The sequence below is a fragment of the Brachycentrus maculatus genome, unplaced genomic scaffold (assembly GCF_059751285.1).
Source record: "Brachycentrus maculatus isolate JH-2025_06_01 unplaced genomic scaffold, ASM5975128v1 h1tg000516l, whole genome shotgun sequence".
Lineage (NCBI taxonomy): Eukaryota > Metazoa > Arthropoda > Insecta > Trichoptera > Brachycentridae > Brachycentrus > Brachycentrus maculatus.
In genome coordinates, this window is record NW_028281262.1 from 32,501 (window position 1) to 57,908 (window position 25,408).

The following is a 25,408-nucleotide window of genomic DNA, read 5'->3' on the forward strand; positions in this document are numbered from 1 at the left end:
TCAGTTTAGTGGTTAAATACAAGCAAACATATTTTTTTCTCACTTGTATTTAGTGATAAATGTAATAATAAGAGACGAGATTGTATACATTCAAAATAAAAAAAATTTTAAACAAAAGTTTAGTTTTATTTAAAAAAAGCTTGGATGTGGTGTTCAACCCCGTAATGCTGTAATGCCGTTTGTCCGCCTCCGTGGTGTAATGGTCAGCGTTTAGCTACCGTGCCGGAGGTCCCGGGTTCGATTCCCAGGGGGGGAGGTGAAAATAAATATTAGTGATTTAAAACTGTAATGTTTATTTCATATTACCCTGGACTGGTTCCTGAAGCGCGAGAGTGATCATTATTTCGAGAAATAAAAATACTTTGTGTTCTGATCCACTCACATTTTTATTAACCAACTAGTTTCGGCAACAACCTGTTGCCCTCTTCAGGGTTACATTTATCACTTAGGTTAGAACACAAAGTATTTTTATTTCTCGAAATAACATATCAAGACGATCCACAAAGTTAATGCTTTCAATATTCAAAACAAGAGTGATCACCTTGCCTTCGTGTAAGTAATGATCAAGATAACACTGCGTCAATTTGATGCAGTGCCCTATGCACCATTAGGTGCGGATAAAAATGCTGTAAATCTATTGTGGACTTGGAGGAATTTTTACATTTTTTTATGGACCGGAAAGGGTTATGTGTACATAAAACCACCAAAAGAAAATTCCATCGTCCGTAGTTTGTATCATATCCCATGTATGGAAGTATCTCACTATGGTGACCATTGCTGATATGGTATATTCTTGTTAAAAGACAATCGCAACATTTTGTGATTGACTTTTAACTACACATTGATGATAATACAAGCTGCCATAACTGTCTGCTAGAGCGACTCAAAGTAAATTTGATTTGTAAAATCTAGTTATACAGTAGCCATGATACTAGCAGATGGTAAAATGGTTTAAAAAGTATATAAATATATACATATATATATATATATATATATATATATATATATATATATATATATATATATATATATATATATATATATATATATATATATATATACTACTACTACTACTACTACTACTACCATCACGCCGTTTCCCCGCAGGGGTAGGCAGAGAGGATGGAACGCCACACTCTTCTGTCCTGACATACACTCCTAGCCTCCTTCACATCCATACATCTAGTCATACATGCCCTCCGATTACGCAGACTTTTGACACCGCCAGATTTTAGGTTCTGATTGATCTGATCGTGCCAAGTCTTTTTCGGTCGTCCACGTTCTGTTTTCCCTCTCACATTCGCCACATATATTTTCTTAGTCATTCTCTCGCTATCCATTCGCTCCACATGTCCATACCACCATATATATATATATATATATATATATATATATATATATATATATATATATATATATATCAAAATACACATTTACATATATATATATATATATATATATATATATATATATATATATATATATATATATAACTAACTAACTAACTAACCATCACGCCGCTTCCCCGCAGGGGTAGGCAGAGAGAATAGAGCGCCACACCACTCTGTCCTTGCAAACATTCTTCGCCTCTTCCACGTTCATGCATCTCCTCATACATACCCGCCGATTGTTACGACTCCTAACCTGACCACTTTCAAGTATTTGGCATACCTGATCGTGCCATGTTTTTCTCGGTCTTCCTCTGCTTCTTTTCCCGCTAACATTCGCCTCATAAATTTGTTTTACCGTTCTTTCCTCACTCATTCGTTCTACATGTCCAAACCATCTCAACACACCTTTCTTAATTTTATCGATAATGCTTATCTCAGCTTTGCATTCTTTCCTTATTTCACTATTCGCACATCTATCATACATCGTTTTGTTACACATTCTTCTGAGAGATCGCATTTCGACTGCATTCAGTCTACTTTCATCCTTCTTTTGCCAACTCCATGTTTCACTTCCATACATTAGAGTTGGAACCAGTACTCCGTTGTGCACTGCCAGTTTAGCTTCCGCTGATAGGTTTTTATTTGCTATAACTGATTTCAGTGCACCGTTCACTTTGTTCCCAGCATTCACTCTCCTTTCTATATCTTTATCAATCTTTCCATCCCTCGAAAACATACTACCTAAATACACGAAATCATCTACCTGTTCCAGAATCTCTCCGTTTACCAATATTTCACATTCAGATCTGCATTCTTCTCTTTCAAAAACCATAATCTTAGATTTGCTAACATTCATCAATAAGTCACTTTCCTTGCACACATTATACACTTTTGTCACCAACGCCTGCAGGTCTTCTCTGCTATCGGCAAGAAGAACAGCATCGTCAGCATACAAAAGGCAACAGACAGTCAAATTATTCATTCTGGCTCCAACATTTAAATCTTTCAGTTCTTTCATGCAATTATCCATGTATAGGTTAAACAGCCACGGTGACATTACACATCCCTGCTTAACACCTTTAGAGATGCTAAGCCAGGATGAAAATGAACCACTTACCCTTATGCATGCAGTGCTATCCTCGTACAAGGATGCTATGCCTTGGATAAGTTTACTGCTTACCCCATACTCAGATAACACCTTCCATAGCTTCGCTCTATCAACTCGGTCATACGCTTTCTGCAAATCCACAAAAGCACAGAAAAGCTTTTGGTTTTTGGCCAAAAACTTTTCAGTGATGTTGCGCAAGGCAAAAATTTGATCCGTACATCCTCTCCCATTCATAAATCCACTCTGGACATCCCACACTTTGTCCTTTGTTATGGTTCTCACTCTTTCAATAAGGATTCGACCATACATCTTGCCAACAGCACTCAATAGACTGATTGCTCTATAGTTCCCACATTCCACCCTAGAACCTTTACCCTTGTAGAGAGGCATTATAACTGCCCTTCTCCAATCCACCGGAGTATAACTCTCCTCCAGACAACGGTTAAAGAGCCTATGCAACCATGTGAGAACTATTTCGCCACCATTCTTGACGTATTCTGCGGCAAAATTGTCGAATCCTAGAGCCTTTCCATTTTTCAAAGACTTAGTGGCATTCTTAATTTCTTCCATACTTATCTCTCTTGAAACATCATTCACACGTATTCGGGGAAATGTACTTACGTCACTAACGTTATTAATCGTATGTGTTTCATACACCTCCTATATATATATATATATATATATATATATATATATATATATATATATATATATATATATATATATATATATATATATATATAAATGTGTATTTTGATCAAAGGAATTCATATTAATATAATTTAGCAGGTTGTTTAAATTTAAGTATATTTTTTTATTTATATTCACAATTCTTTCGATAATTTACAATATATATTTAAAAATGTTCAGTTTATTAATCGCTTGGTCCATAACGCTTCCACGACAACCATGTACAAAGGCAAGTGCCCACAGAGGAGTGCACACAGACCAGCACACTTAGACAAGTGCACACAATTGTGCACTCGCCATCGTGAGCGGTAGTGACGGCGAGCAGTAGTGACGGCGAGCGGTAGTGACGGCGAGCAGTAGTGACGGCGAGCGGTAGTGACGGCGACCAGTAGTGACTACTCAGGTCGGATCTCCAGCGCCACGGAGGACACGCTCGCCTCCCCGTACACCTCGATGTGGGTCACTCTCTGGTAGGGCAAGCGATGGCAAAATGTCGTGAACAGGATCCCGTTTAAGAAAAGCTGAAATTATACAAAACAAATACACCAAGTAGTTAGAATAATGACATATCGCGCACTCCTTTCAAGAACGTCATAAATCAAAAATCATAAATTTCCAGTTGTGCATGTTTTCGGAATGCCCAGAAAATGTACTATATCCCAGCAAAAGCGGCATGTTTTTAACTCAATATTTACCCGCTACAGGGCAGAAAATGATGTTTTCACATTTTGAAGAAAATTTATAGTTTAATTATTTTTTTAAAATAAACTCAATATTTTTCAAATGGAGAAAAAACCTTCAGGTTTTACCTAAAAAGATCTGTTGCACAGTAAAAAGTTCAATAAGTGGCTTGATATTTATTTTTAATACATTGTTTTATATTCTTAAACTTCAAAAACGTTCTCCTGAAAAATGAAGTTTTTTTTTTATGACGTTCTTGAAAGGAGTGAGCGATATGGGATCGAATGCGCCGCAGTCGAATGTCAAAAATGAAGACTATAAGGAGCCTGTCTGGCAAGAGTCTTTTATTTAAGCCTTTAGACACAGTTCAGAGACTTATTTATTATAACTGCATACAGTTGCTAGAATCAAACAGTTTTGGGGCATGAAAAATGACTGTATTTGCAAAAACCTATTCATATTTGTAGGAAATAAATGTTGGCACATAAAATCATACTGTAGACACTGTTGGCAATAGATGTCTCGTAGCTCCAAAAGTTCAGCTTCCTGAAATAATTGCTTGGATAGAAAAGTTTTAAAAAATTCAGCATGATTTTAAAAATAAGTCTTCGAACTTTCATTTTGGCTAATATATCCCAAATTAAAACAAGGTTATTGGATTAAATTCTACTTTATTTACATACATCGCTCACTCCTTTCAAGAACGTCATAAATCAAAAAACTCGATTTTTCAGGAGAACGTTTTTAAAGTTTAAAAATATAATACAATGTATTCAAAATAAATATCAAGCCACTTATTGAACTTTTTACTGTGCAACAGAGCTTTTTAGGTAAAACCTGAATAATACGATACAGTGTCCTATGCACCATTGGGTGCGGATAAGATTTATAAGAAGAATGTAGAACTACGCTTGCTAGACTGCGTGGATGTTCGCGCGGCTGCGGGACGCTGCTGTCACCACTGTGTCAGCAACATACCCGCATTCCTCGCGATGTCTTTTGTGAAAGAGGCTCCCCACTCACCGAGTAGGCCCGGTCGTCCGCTATGATGGTGATCTGGAAGACCTGCCCCGGGCGCAAGGGCATGCTCCCGTCGCGCTCCTCCTTGCCCCAGGAGCGGCCGCCGCAGTGGTTCCTCACGACGCTGTGCTCGGCGAAGCGGAAGCTGGTGTGGAAGACCACGTCTCCGTTCGCTTGGTTCTTCAGGTCGATCACTAGCCTGGAAAAACATTCCCAGACCTGATACAGAAGCATCTAGGCTTCCTGACAGACCTTCTCTATAATAATAAGCGAGGTACATTGAGAGCTGTCCCACCGCATTCCCGGTCCTGATACAGAAGCATCTAGGCTTCTTGACAGACCTTCTCTATAATAATAGGCGAGGTACATTGAGAGCTGTCCCACCGCATTCCCAGACCTGATACACAAGCGTCTAGGCTTCCTGTCAGACCTTCTCGAAAGTTGCGAAATTTATAGGAAATAAACAAAATTCTATCCGAATTTCACGGTGAATTTATATTTAAAAGCTTTCAATATTCCTGTCAATACCCATGCCAATCTTAGTAAATACAAGTTTGTTAATCCACCATCAAATTTTCTAGAAGCACCTCGGTCTGTTGACGACAGTCAACAGTCTGACTTCTCCTAGAAGTTCTACATATGTTTCTCCCATCAATGATTAAATGTTGACAGGTTTCTGATTTCCCCACACTACGTTTAGTTTATCCTTGCTGTTCTCAGCACAAATTAAAATAAAACATGTTTTTAGCTAGAAGAAACAAAAATCTACGTAATCTTGTACATAACAAGTAAGGTATAAACAATAAATGCAACCCCATTTAAAAAATAAATAAAAAAAGGTTGGAAGTGCATAAGAACATCATCGCACGTAGATTCATTCTAAAGCACAAAACACAAGACGGGACTGAATGTCTACTTACTAGTTCAAAACTCCATGAACACTAAACTTGCTATAACCAAAGTAAATATAGCAACTAAACTAACTCACTGAACTGAACTGGCCATAGGACGATTGCCGAATATTCGGGGGCAGAGATTTTAGACTTTACAAATATGTACACCATATACTCACTTCTCAGCTCTTGGGAACACCTCCCCCGACACCCTGAGGATGGTCCCAATTTGCATCCCACCATGGATCCGACCAACAAATGGCAAAGACTGAAAAATAAACCGAAAAGATGTCATTTACTAGCTAACCCTCACCCCGCTTCTCTGTTTTTTCAAACATTCATCGGCTCTTCAATTGTTTGTCGGCAATATATATAAATATATGTAAAGCTGTATTATATTATAACAGGAATAAGAATACCCTGCCTACCTCAGAACAGGTATTTCCAAATTCCTAGTGAGGATAGAGAAAAAAAAAAAAAAAAAAAAAATGCCATGAAGTCCCCGTACGATCCCTAATGTGTGGAAGGGACGCAGGAAGGCAAAATGATGCAATGAAACTGAATTCAGATAAAATACAATCCGTCAGACGTATGTACGGCAGAACGATGTTTGACTGATGTTCGAATGGTGATAGGAAGAAGGCGTATATAAGTAGAGAGTGGCTCCGCTGCAGCACTGGGGCGCTGTTCAGAGCGGCTGCAGACTGACACGATGATTGCCAACCTTCAGCGTGGAGTACTCGGGCCGTTGTATAAGGGGAGAGAAATAGCGAGTAATAGGTATTATATTACAAGGCGGCGTGGAAGGTAAACGCAGCGTAGGAAGAAGGCGTATATCCTGGCTCCGCTGCAGCACTGGGGCGCTGCTCAGAGCGGCTGCAGACTGACACGATGATTGCCAACCTTCAGCGTGGAGTACTCGGGCCGTTGTATGAGGGGAGAGAAATAGCGAGTAATAGGTATTATATTACAAGGCGGCGTGGAAGGTAAACGCAGCGTAGGAAGAAGGCGTATATCCTGGCTCGGCAACCCGGCTGCCCAGAGCGGCTGCAGACTGGCGATGACCTTCGAGGTGGCACAATGAGATGAAGAAGAAGAGACTAATTATTCTTACCGACATTGCGACGGCTGGTGGACACAGAAGTCACAATGAGCGTTAATGATCTAGTTACGGTATACTCGCAATAGGCGTTGGTAATCCTCTTTCAGTAGAAAATAATACAATTCTAAAAGATAACGCGATTTATCAGTGCCTGATTATATTTATCTACGGAAATATTGTGATATCTGTTCTGAGAAATGCAATACCTGAAATATATTTAAAGTTAAAGCTTAGTATGTATCTGTATATAAATAAATGTATATATATATATATATATATATATATATATATATATATATATATATATATATATATATATATATATATATATATATATATATATATATATATATATATATATATATATATATATATATATATATATATATATATATATATATATATATATATATATATATATATATATATATATATATATATATATATATATATATATATATATATATATATATATATATATATATATATATATATATATATATATATATATATATATATATATATATATATATATATATATATATATATATATATATATATAAAACTAACTAACTAACTAACTAACCGTCACGCCGCTTCCCCGCAGGGGTAGGCAGAGGAATAGAACGCCACACCACTCTGTCCTTGCAAACATTCTTCGCCTCTTCCACGTTCATGCATCTCCTCATACATACCCGCCGATTGTTACGACTCTTAACCTGACCACTTTCAAGTATTTGGCATACCTGATCGTGCCATGTTTTTTTCGGTCTTCTTCTGTATGTATATATATATATATATATATATATATATATATATATATATATATATATATATATATATATATATATATATATATATATATATATATATATATATATATATATATATAGAACTTCCAAGAATTGGAGTAGTGTGGTTGTCAATAATGGGTAGAATTAGTGAATATTACACGTGTGTAAAGTGATCACTTAAACCAGCCTATGACGGTCGTCAGCCCCGCAAATGCCCAGACTTCCATATTCTTCTTCATCTTTGATGAAATGTGAAAAAAAAGAGAATATTGATTTCTCTTAATTTAACCCTTAATTTAAACAATTTAACCCAGCCCAAGTCAAATTTAACAAGGGGTCCCTCCGAGCCCCCTTTAGCCCACCGCTGAAGAGGTCTATATCTAGCAGTAAGGACAGAAGAAGAAGAAGTATGCTCGTGTTGTGATCAGTGATAGTTTTCGAACGCGCTCATCAAACGGCGCGACGTCAGTTTGACAGGTTGTTGGCGCACTCATCAAAATTTATCTACCGCGAATTATTTCAAAATGTCGATTTGAACCAGAAATTTTACCCGAAGCGTCGCCCCGCGATATCCCGAGTAGCCAGAGAGTCCTCAGTCGCTATATTCTGATGTTGCCGGAGTGTTTTTCGATATTTGCAAAGTACATACGCGTTTTAGCGACCATGTTGCTACTCGTTCGCGCTAACACGTCCGCAGAACTACACTGAATATGAATATGAGGTTCGTTTCGACGTCTCTGTGCGTCGAAATCCTGCTAAGGATAGGCATGGCTATCCTTTTTCTGTGAGTTTCGACGATTTTTTGTTCATTTTCATTCATCATTCGCGTTTTAAAAATGTAACATATGTTCCTAGAACGCGACAGATTGTAACATTGTTAAAGAATGTATAGTTAAAGTGACCATACGTCCCGTTTTGAACGGGACCGTCCCGTTGTCCTCGAGTAATGTTTCGGGACGTCGAAATGTCCCGTTTTCAAAAAAAAATAGCGACACACGGTAACAATTTTTTTATAAAAAGTGCAAAAAAATCGACGGTAGAAAAACGTATCGGTATCTCCCGTAGAAAGAATCTTGTTGTGGACGACAGAAAAAACACAATAACATCGGATTACTTAGAGCGATGTTAGTAGTCAAGATTTTTTTTTAAATCCCGCCAAGTTCATCAAGTTCATCCTCCGTAGCGCAGTGGTCAGCGCGTTTGGCTACCGTGCTGGAGGTCCCGGGTTCGATTCCCAGGAGGGTCAAAATAAATATGGCCGATTTTCACTCTCATATTTATTTAATAACACCCTGGAATGGTACAAGAAGCGCAGGGCTGATCACCTTGCCTTCATGAAATTTACGATCAAGATAACACTGCGTCGCTACGATGCAGTGCCCTATGCACCATTGGGTGCGGATAAGGGTTAGAAAAAGAAGAGAAAGTTCATCAGAAAAATATAAAACAACATATTTTTTTCAAATTCACGTTATTTATTCCTCCTATTTTCTTTATCAACATTCCTTCTCTTTACAACATTTTGAGTGTGTCCAAATACTTGTTCACAAAATCTGGATTATCTCCAATTACAGGAGTTATTTTCATATTATTTTTTGATATCTCATCAAAGATGAAGAAGAATATGGAAAGTCTGGGCATTTACGGGGCTTACGATTATAATCCAGGATTCGGATCTCACATACTAATATAAGAGTTTCTGCTTAATAAAAAGCTTCTTTACATCTCACCAATAGATGTCTCTAGTGAAGTTCTAGTGATTCATGAACAAGGTTTCTAAATTGGTTCATATATATAGAACTTCCAAGAATTTGAGTGGTGTGGTTGTCCATAATGGGTAGAATTGGTGAATGTTACACGTGTGTAAAGTGATCACTCAAACCAGCCTATGACGGTCGTAAGCCCCGTAAATGCCCAGACTTCCATATTCTTCTTCATCTTTGATGAGATATCAAAAAATAATATTCCTTTTCTTTTTATTAAGACATAAAAACTATGACAAATCACGTGTTTTCTTGAATATAGATACTATTACGTAAAAATTGGTAGATGTCCCGTTTTGAAGAAAAAAATAAATGGTCAGTTTATGTATAGTGGATATTTATTTTATGGAAAAATTATTATTTTTTGTTTTCAACTTCTTACCTTTCAATAATTCTTTTCTTTTCAAAACCGTTTAATTATTTAGTAGAAAAACTTACTTTTCCAATGCCAAACTGGTGAATTGTCAAGTAATATAGCCAAAATTAAACAAGGTTTGTTGGATTGAATTCTACATTTATTTATGTACATGTTAATACGTGACGCGTTTCCTCTTCTTAGGACATTACACACTAGAGTGTTTGATTTCAATTTCAATTTTTCAATTTATTCAATAAAAAATAATATATACACAACAAACAATATTCAAGGCGTATATATTAAAAGTCAGCAATAAGACTTGAAGAATCCCGCTTCGGAAAACTCCTTCGGACACATGGAACAGATCAATATCCAATGTGATATTGTTCAACATAGCGGTAGCTCTTCCTACAGGCATAACCATCGGCAGGTTGGTCCTGTGTACAGGAATGTGAAACAATCTATGTCGACGCTGTCTTAGGTAACTATCGGGAACATACAGACCAATGCTCCGGATAATTTCAGGATTATCCATCATACCGCGCAACAATCGATAAAAATGCTAAATTAAATACACATTCCTTCTAGTCTCTCAACTATTGTAGCCAAGCATACCCTGGAGAAACTGGGTCGGGTAGAGCCGAGGATAATAGCCGTACTCTCTCTTGATAATGTCTTAAGAAGAGGAAACGCGTCACGTATTAACATATACATAAATAAATGTAGAATTCAATCCAATAAACCTTGTTTAATTTTGGATATATTACCCAACAATTCAATATGGAATTCTACCAACTGTCTGCAGTTACAATAAATAAGCCAAAATGGTGTTTTAAGGAAAAAATCTGTATATATTTATTTAAATTTCATGTGCAGAAAATAAATAAATACATTGGCAGGCTTATTGCCAAAAAGAAATTTCTTCCAACCAACCAAAAACAGACTAGTGATATTGATCAAAACGTTTGAAACCATATAAAGCTGTTTGCACTAATGTGTAAAGGCAACTAGCCGTAAATCAAGTTGCGGCTGTTTGGCGTAACACGGCTCAAAGCATTCTCATAACTGGCCTCTATCATGTACAATCACAGATGTTCGGCTCTATCTCTTTCCTTTACCGAGATATTCACTATCCAAATAGCCGCAAAATTGTATTAATTTGATACATCGCTCACTCCTTTCAACAACGTCATAAATCAAAAAACTTGATTTTTCAGGAGAACGTTTTTAAAGTTTAAAAATATAATACAATTTATTAAAATAAATATCAAGCCACTTATTGAACTTTTTACTGTGCAACAGATCTTTTCAGGTTAAACCTGAAGGTTTTTTCTAACTAACTAACTAACTAACCATCACGCCGCTTCTCCCGCAGGGGTAGGCAGAGAGAATCGAACGCCACACCACTCTTTGCAAACATTCTTTGCCTCTTCTACATTCATGCATCTCCTCATACATACCCGACGATTATTACGACTCCTGACCCGGCCGCTTTCAAGTATTTGACATACCTGATTGTGCCAAGTTTTCCTCGGTCGTCCTCTGCTTCTTTTTCCAACTACATTCGCCTCATAAATTTGTTTAACCGTTCTTTCTTCACTCATACGCTCCACATGTCCAAACCATCTCAACACACCTTTCTTAATTTTATCGATAATGCTTATCTCAGCCTTACATTCTTTCCTTATTTCATCATTCGAACATCTATCAAACATCGTTTTGCCACACATTCGTCTGAGCGATCGCATTTCGACTGCATTCAGTCTTTTCAGGTTTTTTCTCCATTTGAAAAATAACTAGTTTATTGAAAAAAAAAATTAAACAATATCTTTTCTTCAAAATGCAAAAACAACCTTTTCTGCCCCGTAGCGGGTAAATATTAAGTTTAAAATATGCCTCTTTTGCTGGGATATAGTACATTTTCTGTGCATTCCGAAAACATGCACAACTGAAAATTGACGATTTTTGATTTATGACGTTCTTGAAAGGAGTGAGCGACATGTGTTGGCAAAAAGCATCGTTTTAAGTTGACTATAAACTGGTTTATCTCAAAACTACTGATTTTAACTTGCAGCCATTTGCCTTTGCACACTGGTGCAATCAGAGGGTAGATAGTACTTGAATTGATGCCAATAAAATGTTACCTGCATTTAGAGAAAATGAATGCTGGGAATAAATACTGTTTAATATTTTGCCATGTATTAGTATTAGTTTTTGTTATTTTTTTAAAATATATTTAAAAAAATAACTAAATTATTTGTTCCAGTCTTGTTAGCCTTAATCCCATGTCCCAAAATGAAAAATAGAAATTACTCACCGGGAATATTATATACAACATTTTGAGTGTGTCCAAATACTTGTTCACAAAATCTGGATTATCTCCAATTACAGGAGTTATTTTCATATTGTTTTTTGACATCTCATCAAAGATGAAGAAGAATATGGAAGTCTGGGCATTTACGGGGCTGACGACCGTCATAGGCTGGTTTAAGTAATCACTTTACATACGTGTAACATTCACCGATTCTACCCATTATTGACAACCACACTACTCAAATTCTTGGAAGTTCTATATATATGAACCAATTTAGAAACCTTGTTCTTGAATCACTAGAACTTCACTAGAGACATCTATTGGTGAGATGTTACAAGGTTTCTAAATTGGTTCATATATATAGAACTTCCAAGAATTTGAGTAGTGTGGTTGGTCAACAATGGGTAGAATCGGTGAATGTTACACGTGTGTAAAGTGATCACTTAAACCAGCCTATGACGGTCGTCAGCCCCGTAAATGCCCAGACTTCCATATTCTTCTTCATCTTTGATGAGATGTCAAAAATAATAATACGGGGATATTATATGTATATATGACTTATGTATGTAATATGTTTTGAAAAAAAAAATTAAATTAAATGTATACGCACACACAGGCCGTACTTTCGTAAGATCTTCTTTTGTACTATATTATGTATTTTTTTATACTTGTATTTATTTAAACTAAATTGTTTAATGTAAAAGAATTTAAAATAATAAAAAAATATGAAAACATGTGATGCGTTTCGTCCTATTACGACATTATAAAACACATAATAAGTATCAAACAAAGTGTCTGATGAGACAAAACGCTTCACATATAGCTCACTCCTTTCGAGAACGTCATAAATCAAAAAATTTGATGTTTCAGGAAAACGTTTTTAAAGTGTAAAAATATAATACAATGTATTAAAAATAAATATCAAGCCACTTATTGAACTTTTTACTGTGCAACAGATCTTTTTAGGTAAAACCTGAAGGTTATTTCTCCATTTGAAAAACATTTAGTATGTTTAAAAAAATAATTAAACAATACCTTTTCTTCAAAATGCAAAAACAACACTTTTTGCCCCGTAGCGGGTAAATATTATAAAATATGCCGCTTTTGCTGGGATATAGTACATTTTCTGGGCATTCCGAAAACATGCACCACTGAAAATTGTCGATTTTTGATTTATGACGTTCTTGTAAGGAGTGAGCGATATATCATATTTATGTAAATACATTTTCATGAACTTTTATTTTATTTTTTATTTATTTCTTACGTTAGCTTATATTTTATAATATAAACTGTTTTATATACTGAATTTACTGTATTTACATTTTCTTACAGTACACAAAACATGTATTTTTAAATTCTTTCAGACTCTTTTCATTCTTCATACATTCAGGCATCTCATCATACATTTTCAAACCCTTATTTCTAGTTAAATGTTCATGACAATTTTAGTTTAAAAATATTTCATCTTTAAATTATTTTAATAAGTGTCGTTAAAAAATTTATGAATAAATATCGGCATATTAAATTTTCCGCCTCTGTAGTGCGATGGTCAGCACGCTCGGCTACCGTTCTGGAGGTCCCGGGCTCGATTCCCGAGGGGGGTAAAATAAATATATGTGATTTTTTCACTAATATTTATTCAATATTACCATGGACTGGTACCTGAAGCGGAGGGCTGATCACCTTTCCTTCATGTGTAAAAAAAGATTAAAATTTAATATAATAATAAATAAAACCCTTATCTGCACCCCAATGGTGCATAGGGCACTGCGTCATATAAACGCAGAGTTATCTCGATCGTTTACGCATAAAGGAAAGGTGATCAGCCCTCCGCTTCAGGTACCAGTCCAGGGTGATATAGAATAAGTATTACGGTGAATAAAGCACTTATATTTATTTGACCCCCACTGGGAATCGAATCCGGGACCTCCCGGACGGTAGCCGAACGTGCTGACCATTACACTACGGAGGCGGACAAATAATAAAAGCACAAATATTTATCTTTTTCTTAAGATAAATTATCCAAAAATTTAAAATATAATTCTATCGACTATCTAATAAGCTCTATACATTTAAATCTTGAAAAAATATACAAAAAAACTACTATATCTTTTATTATATAACATTAAACTACGAGTGCAAGTCCCCCTCCAAGCACAAGAGCACAGTCTCTTTTATGGAGAGGCACAGCGAATCGAAATACAAAAGTTCTCCATATGTATAAATGATTCAAATGTATTATGTTATAAATAAAAATGTAAATATATTAAATGAATAAAAAAAATAAAAAAATCTGCAGTATAAATAAATAAAACGTCTTTATTGCTTTTATATTCAATTGTAAGAGGCCGTATAAATGAGTAAATAAAAGAATTTGTTTGTTTGTGCTGCAGGTACATGGAGAGAATGAACCCGTTCAGCCGGCAGATCCATCCTGACGAGATGTGGTTGTACCGGAATCCCCGCAGAGAGTCCTACGTCGGCACGGCCCTGCTGTGGGCGCTGGCCTTGCTGACCCCGCTGCTCATGGCCTTGGCGCACTTCATCGTGTCGCGAGACAGGGACGACCTGCTGCAGGTCACTAACCCAACCTGAACTAACCTTTTTTTTTTTTTTTGCGAAGGGGGAGAAAATCTTCATAGACACCTGGCAGCCCGTACTGCCAGGTAGTGCCAGATTTCTACTGGCTAAAAACTCCCCCCTCTCGCAGTGGCGTAACCCAGCGGATCTCAATGAAGAATATACTTCGCTGGGTTGCCGGTCTGTGAGGTTCTCCCTCGCCTCTTTCGACTTGGGCACTACGGTCTGCCCGGCCCGGTCAGTGACAGACGTCCCTAAAGCTGTCTACTTCCGACCGCCGACCTAACAACACCTATGCAACGGAGGACCACCTAGTGCGCCTCGCCTGTGTCACCGGGCTGCCTGACCTGACCTAACCTGACCCAACCTGTTTGTAATCTACTCGAGCAATGTGTTTGTAATGTACTCATGCAATGTGTTTGTAATGTACTCATGCAATGTGTTTGTAATGTACTCATGCAATGTGTTTGTAATGTACTCATGCAATGTGTTTGTAATGTACTCACGCAATGTCTTTGTAATGTACTCACGCAATGTGTTTGTAATGTACTCATGCAATGTGTTTGTAATGTACTCATGCATTTGTTCTTGTTGCAGACCCTATTGGGAGTGTCTCTCGCTCTTGGAATCAATTGCATTCTGACTGACATGGTCAAACTCATTGTTGGTGAGTGAATTCAACGTTTTTTGTTAAAAAATACACATCTCAACATAGATGAAGAAGAATAAGCTAGTCTTTTTAGTGATTCAAGTGTATTGGTCCGCAACGGGAGCGCTATGGGACCAATTCCAGAACGCTGAGGTCCTATTGTCAGGAATGGAAGGCGGACTCGCGTCAATAATACGCACTGGATGCATCGAATAACTTTATTATTCTAATATGACCAGATATCTGATAAATTTGACCAGATTATCTGGTCAAATTAAAAGCCTAATAATAAAAATGAAAATGGTATTTTCTGGCGTTTCTCATGTGTGTGATTATAATCCAGGATTCGGACCTCACATACTAATATAAGAGTTTCTGCTTAGTAAAAAAGCTTCTTTACATCTCACCAACAGATGTCTCTAGTGAAGTTCTAGTGATTCATGAACAAGGTTTCTAAATTGGTTCATATATATATAGAACTTCCAAGAATTTGAGTAGTGTGGTTGTCAATAATGGGTAGAATTGGTGAATGTTACACGTGTGTAAAGTGATCACTTAAACCAGCCTATGACGGTCGTAAGCCCCGTAAATGCCCAGACTTCCATATTCTTCTTCATCTTTGATGAGATGTCAAAAAATAATATTATTATTCAAAGTTGATATTTCGTAAGCTCGCAACTTTTGACTACCGCAACGAGTGGCGTGAATCGCTTCTAGATAACTGTCCTTAACTGTCCCTGGTGTTACAGTGGGTGGCAGGTTTGTATATCTATCCATAGATTGATAAGGACACTAATCAAACATGGTTACAAGATGACTTGCACGTAGCTACAAGTGGAATCCGACCTGTTACAGAATCAATATTATGTCGGTTATCAGTCTATGGGATATTTATGTACTAAATTCTAAGGCGAATGGCAGGTCCATTACACAAGAATAATGTTTCAAAATTGGTTCATATATATACATATCTATATAGAACTTCCATGAATTTGAGTAGTGTGGTTGTCAATAATGGGTAGAATTGGCGAATGTTACACGTGTGTAAAGTGATCACTTAAACCAGCCTATGGCGGTCGTCAGCCCCGTAAATGCCTGACTTCTATATTCTTCTTCATCTTTGATGGGATGTCAAAAAATAATACTTAAAAAGTGTTATTCTTCAAACCCTTATCCGTACCTCAATGGTGCATAGGGCACTGCATCAGATAAATGCAGTGTTTCTTGATCGTTAACACATCATACTTATAACCCTTATCCGCACCTAATGGTGCATAGGGCACTGCATCAAATTGACGCAGTGTTATCTAGATCATTATTTACATGAAGGCAAGGTGATCACTCTTGCGCTTCAGGAACCAGTCTAGGGTAATATTAAATAAATATTACAGTGTTGAATCACTAATATTTATTTTCACCCCTCCCCCCCCTGGGAATCGAACACGGGACCTCTAGCACGGTAGCTAAACACGCTGACCATCACACCACGGAGGCGGACAACACGTCAACACAAAAAAAAATTTAATAGTTAGCTGTAAGCCAATTAAAAAGACAATGATAAAAGCCAATTAATAAGACAATGATAAAAGCCAATTAATAATACAATGATAAAAGCCAATTAATAAGACAATGATAAAAGTCAATTAACAATACAATGATAAAAGCCAATAAATAAGACAATGATAAAAGCCAATTAATAAGACAATGATAAAAGCCAATTAATAATACAATGATAAAAGCCAATTAATAAGACAATGATAAAAGCCAATTAATAAGACAATGATAAAAGCCAATTTATAAGACAATGATAAAAGCCAATTAATAAGACAATGATAAAAGCCAATTAATAATACAATGATAAAAGCCAATTAATAAGACAATGATAAAAGCCAATTAATAAGACAATGATAAAAGCCAATTTATAAGACAATGATAAAAGCCAATTAATAAGACAATGATAAAAGCCAATATATAAGACAATGATAAAAGCCAATTAATAAGATAATGATAAAAGCCAATTAATAAGACAATGATAAAAGCCAATTAATAAGACAATGATAAAAGCCAATTAATAAGACAATGATAAAAGCCAATTAATAAGACAATGATAACAACGATTAGCAGGAAATTAGGTGAATGATTGCTCGTTGCCGTTTGTTCAACAAGCCAACTGTTTATAATCCCTGTTTGTTGGATGATTTACGTTGACGTGGAATAGGCACTACACACACACACACACGCACACACACACACACACACGCACACACACACTCACCCCAACCTACATGGCTTTCATAAGAATAGCATTATCGGAGGATTTTTTTAATTGGCCATAGTTTTGTTAGTTAATGTTGTATAGTATATTGTTTTGGCTGTAAAAATCCCAAATAAAATAAAACAAATAAAAGCCTATCAAAAACTTCATAGTTTATTAACCCATTTAGATGGTGAGGATATAAAAAAAAATAATAAATAAAACCCTTATCCGCACCCCAATGGTGCATAGGGCACTGCGTCATATAAACGCAGTGTTATCTTGATCGTTTACACATGAAGGAAAGGTGATCAGCCCTCCGCTTCAGGTACCAGTCCAGGGTAATATTGAATAAATATTACAGTGAAAAAATCACTCATATTTATTCTTACCCCCCCTGGGAATCGAACCCGGGTCCTCCAGAACGGTAGCCGAGCGTGCTGACCATTACACTACGGAGGCGGACAAATGATGGTGAGGATAGATTACAATAATTTAATTTACTAGAAATCCTTTTATCGCCAGTCATTTAACACTGAAATCAGTTATGGCAAATAAAAACCTATCAGCGGAAGCTAAACTGGCAGTGCACAAGTAGTCCTGGTTCCAACTCTAATGTATGGAAGTGAAACGTGGAGTTGGCAAACGAAGGATGAAAGTAGACCGAATGCAGGCGAAATGCGATCTCTCAGAAGAATGTGCGACAAAACGATGTATGATAGATGTGCGAATAGTGAAATAAGGAAGGAATGCAAAGCTGAGATAAGCATTATCGATCAAATTAAGAAAGGTGTGTTGAGATGGTTTGGACATGTGGAACGAACGAGTGAGGAAAGAACGGTAAAACAAATTTATGAGGCGAATGTTAGCGGGAAAAGAAGCAGAGGAAGACCAAGAAAAACATGGCACAATCAGGTATGCCAAATACTTGAAAGTGGTCAGGTTAGGGGTCGTAACAATCGGCGGGTATGTATGAGGAGACGCATGAACGTGGAAGAGGCGAAGAATGTTTGCAAGGACAGAGTGGTGTGGCGCTCTATTCTCTCTGCCTACCCCTGCGGGAAAGCGGCGTGATGGTTAGTTAGTTAGTTTATTTTACATCTTCCAAAACTGTTCAATTCACTCCACAAAGACTATATCGCCATATGTATATTTCCCAAACTAATAAATTTTGTTGATAATTTTCAGGTAGACCGCGTCCCGATTTCTTTTGGCGATGTTTCCCCGACGGGGAGTTGAACCCGGAGCTGCAGTGCTCCGGGCCCCCGGGAGACGTGGCAGAGGGCCGCAAGTCCTTCCCCAGCGGCCACAGCAGCAGTGAGTTACATACATACCATATACACCCCAAGTCATTTATCCATAATATACTAACTAACTAACTAACCATCACGCCGCTTCGCCGTAGGGGTAGGCAGAGAGAATAGAATGACACACCACTCTGTTCTTGCAAAGATTCTTCGCCTCTTCCACGTTCATGCGTCTCCTCATATATACCCGCCGATTGTTACGACTCCTAACCTGACCACTTTCGAGTATTTGCCATACCTGATCGTGCCATGTTTTTCTCGGTCTTCCTCTGCTCCTTTTCCCAATTACATTCGCCTCATAAATTTGTTTTATCGTTCTTTCCTCACTCATTCGTTCCACATGTCCAAACCATCTCAACACACCTTTCTTAATTTTATGGATAATGCTTATCTCAGCTTTGCATTCCTTCCTTATTTCACTATTCGAACATCTATCATACATCGTTTTGTCGCACATTCTTCTGAGAGATCGCATTTCAACTGCATTCAGTCTACTTTCATCCTTCTTTTGCCAATCCATAACCATAAAATTAATTGTTCATGGTGCAGGGTTGTCACAAAATTTTTCGTCGAAAATATGAAAACTTAATTATATCGCTCACTCCTTTCAAGAACGTCATAAATCAAGAATTGACATTTTTCAGTTGTGCGTGTTTTCGGAATGCCCAGAAAATGTACTATATCCCAGCAAAAGAGGCATATTTTTAACTTAATATTTACCCGCTACGGGGCAGAAAATGTTGTTCTTGCATTTTAAAGAAAATGTATTGTTTAATTATTTTTTTAAATAAACTTAATATTTTTCAAATGGAGGAAAAACCTTCAGGTTTTACCTAAAAAGATATGTTGCACAGTAAAAAGTTCAATAAGTGGCTTGATATTTATTTTTAATACATTGTATTATATTTTTAAACTTTAAAAACGTTCTCCTGAAAAATCAGGTTTTTTTATTTATGTCGTTCTTGAAAGGAGTGAGCGATATGTCAAAAGTAATTGTTTATGTTAGTTTAATATTAAAAGTATACACACACACACTATGATTTAAAAAAATTCAAATCTTCAGAATGGACACTAAAATCACTGTCATCAGATTGGGCAGTGACGGCAACTCGGGGATTATTCGACAAACCTGTTGTTCCGACGACAAAGCTCTCCTTAATTTACGTTTAAAGTGGTAAAAACAAAATATGTTTCAATTCTAAGTATGCAAAGATATTCTCAATAGATGTCACTATGCTTTCAATATATTTGTACATTTTAAATAATTGATTTTCTTTAGTAAAAGCCCATTCAAAACGGCGCGTCTTAAGACGCAATTTTCGTATGAGCGGCGCTCCGTTCACAGAAAATTATGCGTCTTTAGACGCTCTTGGCAGTTAGCCGGTTAATTTAGTCAATTACATATTTCCATTTATTTTAAATGACTTTCTTCCGTCTTTCTGTCAACTTTATAATCCCATTTGAATATAAACTTTCGGGTTTGGATGCAAAGAACGTGTCTAGTGCTGTTTTCACCTCCTGTGTTGTTTTTTTTTTCCATTTTAATTTTGTAATGATTAAAAAATGTGGGAATCGGAAGGGGCTAAATTAGGTGAGTAAGGTGGATGCTTCGAAACATCCCATTTCAGCTCCTTAACCTTTTCCACTCTGACCATTTTTTCTCATAACTGATCAGCTACTCTGATCAAAAAAAGCGACGTTTTTCTACCATTAACCTTTTAACCGCGTTCACTTTGTTCCTGAGAGACGCCCGTGTGCGGCGGTATTTCGCCGTTTTTTAAATGATTACTTTTATCATGTATTTAGTTAAGAAACGATTTATTTTCCTAAACAAAAACGTTCAATGGGATTCATTGTGCCTTTTTGGTACTCTATAATACACGTGTGTCACATTATTCTTGAAATATATTGTAATATAAACAAATTAGATCGTAACATAAATAAATCAAAGCACGCATCGTGTGTCACTCTTACCCACTGGCAAGGGTAGCGTCGAGAGTGAGACAAATATAGGGCATGATTATAGCGCGGACTAATTACCGACCGCAAGAGAAATCAGGGATCTGTTCTTTTATTTATCCTTGTGATGTTACAAATTATTAGTCAGATATTTCAACAGATGTCATAAGGCCAAGGATTGACGTATTATTTTATCCAAAGTTCCACACCATGAAAAAATCCCTCCAAGTTGAACTGAGGTTCGAAACTTGGAGCAAAGTAAAAACACAAACGGTTATGTCAGCCGCGTACGGGGAATGTTTTGTGAAAACACATACGGTTATGCGAGCCGCGTGGATCCGGTTAAAATAAATATTTTGGTTTTGAATATTGAAAGCATTTACCTTGTGGATCATATTGATACATTATTTTGAGAAGTAAAAAGACTTTGTGTTCTGGTCCACTCACATTTTTATTAACCAACTAGTTTCGGCAACAACCTGTTGCCCTCTTCAGGGCTTAATTTATGTCATATTCCCTAATTTTGGGACACTCTGTCTGGCATGTTATGGCGTATGACCATGTTAGTTAAACTGTATTTATCTGAAATATTTGTTGGTAGAATATACTCGGATGATAGAGAGATCAGTGATTAAAGTTATACCTGCGCCGGGCCAGACATTGTGGCCCGCGGAGCTGCCTACTAGAATCATACGGGCCAGAATGTCTGGCCTACAGAGGAAATTATGCGTCTTAAGACGCTTTTGGCAGTTAACCGGTTAAGAACAAAACAAACATAGGACTGTTTCCTTTCCAGTATCGTTCTGTTCGCTCGGCTTCATGTCTTGGTGGAGCATGGGCAAGCTGCGCGTGTGGAGCGGGCGGCGCGGCCGCGGGGCCCTCCTGCTGCTTGCGATAAGCCCGCTCTGCGCAGCGCTCGCCGTGGCGCTGTCCCGCACCTGCGACTACCACCACCACTGGCAAGGTGAACACTCTCCCGAGGAACCCTGACTGTCCCTATCAGCTGATCCTGTATGGAGGATGGCCAAACGCCCGTCCGCGTTATTGTCAAGTGGAGTCACATACTGGACTCGGAGAAGGTGAAGCTCCAGCCACCGGAGCTACACGACTCGCGCAGGTCTTGAGAGTGAGCTATGACACAGAGGGAGGTCGCAATAGACCTTTTATGGTCGCAGTCACATAAGGGACCCCTTACAAAATACTGTCCTTACCCGGTGTGTCTTGTAGTATCTTTCTGTTATATATACATATATTATAGAGATATAAATGATGTGTTTTCTTTACATATCGCTCACTCCTTTCAAGAACGTCATAAATTAAAAAATCCGCTTTTTCAGGAGAACGTTTTTAACGTTTTTAAAATATAATACAATTTATTAAAAATAAATATCAAGCCACTTATTGAACATTTTACTGTGCAACAGAACTTTTTAGGTAAAACCTGAAGGTTTTTCCTCCATTTGAAAAATATTTAGTATATTTAAAAAAAAAATTAAACAATACATTTTCTTCAAAATGCTAAAACAACACTTTCTGCCCTGTATCGGGTAAATATTAAGTTAAAAATATGCCTCTTTTGCTGGGATATAGTACATTTTCTGGGCATTCTGGATTTTTGATTTCTGACGTTTGTTGAAAGGAGTGAGCGATATGTATGTACAAGTATATACAAGTTGTGGTGTCGGGTTCCAGACGTGGTGGTGGGCTCGGCGCTGGGTCTGGCCATCAGCTACTCCTGCTATCGGCAGCACTTCCCCTCCCTGGCCTCCCCGCACTGCCAGCGTCCCCTGGCGAGCGCGCTCACCAGGAGAGCGGAGTCCGGGGACCCGCCGCAGCCGGCGCCGCAGCAAGTCAAGTGGATCTAGCCGACCGTGGGCCGCGGGCCAAACGGTCCAGAGACGATTTGTTCTGATTGCCAGTCACCCGCACGCGGCGCGGGCTAACTCACATTGACAACATTTTGAGTGTGTCCAAATACTGTTCACAAAGTCTGGATTATCTCCAATTACAGGAGTTATTTTCATATTTTTTTAATATTATTTATTTTATTATTTTATTCAAGAATTTGAGTAGTATGGTTGTCAATAATGGGTAGAATTGGTGAATGTTACACGTGTGTAAAGTGATCACTTAAACCAGCCTATGACGGTCGTCAGCACCCGTAAATCCCCAGACTTCCATATTCTACTTGAAAGTGGTCAGGTTAGGAGTCGTAACAATCGGCGGGTATGTATGAGGAGTTGCATGAACGTGGAAGAGGCGAAGAATGTTTGCAAGGACAGAGTGGTGTGGCACTCTATTCTCTCTGCCTACCCCTGCAGGGAAGCGGCGTGATGGTTAGTTAGTTTATTCTTCCATATTATACAGCGGATTGATGAAGAGAGGCAGTACCTTTTTCAACAATACCTTTTCTTCAAAATGCAAAAACAACACTTTCTGTCCTGTAGCGGGTAAATATTAAGTTCAAAATATGCCGCTTTTGCTGGAATATAGTGCATTTTCTGGGCATTCCGAAAACATGCGCAACTGAAAATTGACGATTTTTGATATATGACGTTGTTGAAAGGAGTGAGCGATATGAGTATCTTTGTTTGAAAATTCATTCGCAAATATTCAAAAAAAAAATATTTATATAAATCCTATAGTTTATCAAATTTAACGTAACGATATATGTACATTTATTATTTTTTGACATCTCATCAGAGATGAAGAAGAATGTGGAAATCTGGGCATTTACGGGGCTTTGACTGTGTATTCCAGATGAATTGGTTGGTAGACGTCTCACGCTTCGATCGGCTACAACATCTGCAATGGGCAAAGTGATCTTACCGGCTCGCAACCAATGCACTAAATTTGGCGAGCGTGCCTTTGCTGTTGCAGGACCGACGGCGTGGAATGCTCTTCCACCAATGGTTAGAAATAGTGAGAGTGAGATGATCTTTAGAAAAAGACTAAAAACACATTTCGCTCACTCCTTTCAAGAACGTCATAAATCAAAATACTTGATTTTTCAGGAGAACGTTTTTAAAGTTTAAAAATATAATACCATGTATTAAAAATAAATATTAAGCCACTTATTGCACTTTTTACTGCGCAACAGATCTTTCTAGGTAAAACCTGAATATTTTTTCTCCATTTGAAAAATATTTAGTATATTTAAAAAAATAAATAAACAATACCTTTTCTTCAAAATGCAAAAACAACACTTTCTGTCCTGTAGCGGGTAAATATTGTGTTAAAAATATGCCGCTTTTGCTGGGATATAGTACATTCTCTGAGCATTCCGAAAACATGCATAACTGAAAATTGTCAATTTTTGATTTATGACGTTCTTGAAAGGAGTGAGCGATTTCTTTGCTAAATCATTTCCACCATAATACTTTCCCCAATTCATTCACCGTGAAGCGCCCTTGAGGTATTTTTTTTACGAAAATGGCGCTATATAAGTTATCCAAATTTATTATTATTATTATTTGACAACCGTCATAGGCTGGTTTGTGTGACCACTTTACACACGTGTAACATTCACCAATTCTACCCATTATTGACAACCATAGTACTCAAATTCTTGGAAGCTCTTTATATATAAATATGTATATATATTTATATATATATATATATATATATATATATATAATATATATATATATATAATATATATATATATATATATATATATATATATATATATATATATATATATATATATATATATATATATATATATATATATATATATATATATATATATATATATATATATATATATATATATATATATATATATATATATGTATATAAATTCGTCCGCCTCCACAGTGTAATGGTCAGCATGCTCGGCTACCGTACTGGAGGTCCCGGGGCATTTGCAGGGCTTACGAACCGCAAATTGAGAAATACATACTCTGTAAAGTTTAAAAATTTTACTATGCCTGTTATTAGATTTGTTTGCGTGATCACTCGAACCAGCCGACGGAATTCCCGCGACCATCCAGGCTTTTGTATCGTCATCTCGACAAACTTCTTCATCTTTGTTGAGACATTATCAAATAAATGGTGAAATGTAAGGATTTGACCTTTGGTGCTAGTAATAAGAAGTATGGGGATCGCAATATCTACAAATCATTTGCGGACATTATTGAATATCGCTCGGTGTGGCATACCCGTTTGGGTATGCCACACCGAGCGGCCATCGATGCTGCTCTGCTCTTCCTACTAATCCCCCCTGGTTTCCGTTCCCAGAGCCGTAATGTCCTTCAGCTTATGTATTATTTCCAAATCAAACGCAAAGTTGTATTTTATTAACAAAAACACATAAAAAATTAATATTATGACAATTCTTTCGTTTGATTCATGATATTTGTGACGCATTCGTTCGATAATGCCCTAACAAGGCGAAACAATTGTCACAGTGTCATTTTGTTTATAAAATACAACTTTATAGACTCGAAAAATATGTGTTTGATTTAAAATTGATACATAAATTAAAATGGAGTTCTAAAAATGAAACGCCAAATGAATATATAATGTCCTTCAGCCTGAGTT

General features: G+C 37.0%; 2 protein-coding genes across 3 annotated transcripts; one reads left to right on the top strand and one right to left on the bottom strand.

Annotated features, from left to right (window-relative positions):
- Positions 1-3,290: 3,290 nt before the first annotated feature.
- Positions 3,291-7,013, bottom strand: LOC148301788 (galectin-4-like). The gene is made up of 4 exons (XM_088272707.1): positions 6,898-7,013; positions 5,963-6,051; positions 4,894-5,089; positions 3,291-3,710 (listed from the first exon to the last, which is right to left on the bottom strand). The coding sequence occupies exons 1-4, from the start codon at positions 6,901-6,903 to the stop codon at positions 3,585-3,587; spliced, it is 417 nt and encodes a 138-aa protein (XP_088128833.1). The 5' UTR covers positions 6,904-7,013; the 3' UTR covers positions 3,291-3,584.
- Positions 7,014-8,168: 1,155 nt separating this feature from the next.
- Positions 8,169-24,453, top strand: LOC148301789 (phospholipid phosphatase 4-like). Of its 2 annotated transcripts, none has more exons than XM_088272701.1 (6): positions 8,169-8,463; positions 14,508-14,691; positions 15,292-15,361; positions 18,786-18,914; positions 21,660-21,827; positions 22,556-24,453. In XM_088272701.1, exons 1-6 carry the CDS (start codon positions 8,390-8,392, stop codon positions 22,726-22,728), a joined length of 798 nt encoding a protein of 265 aa, XP_088128827.1. In that variant the 5' UTR covers positions 8,169-8,389; the 3' UTR covers positions 22,729-24,453. The 2 variants fall into 2 exon arrangements, with proteins under 2 accessions (XP_088128827.1, XP_088128828.1); XM_088272702.1 differs by having other exon boundaries at positions 8,169-8,400.
- The last annotated feature ends 955 nt before the right edge of the window (positions 24,454-25,408 follow it).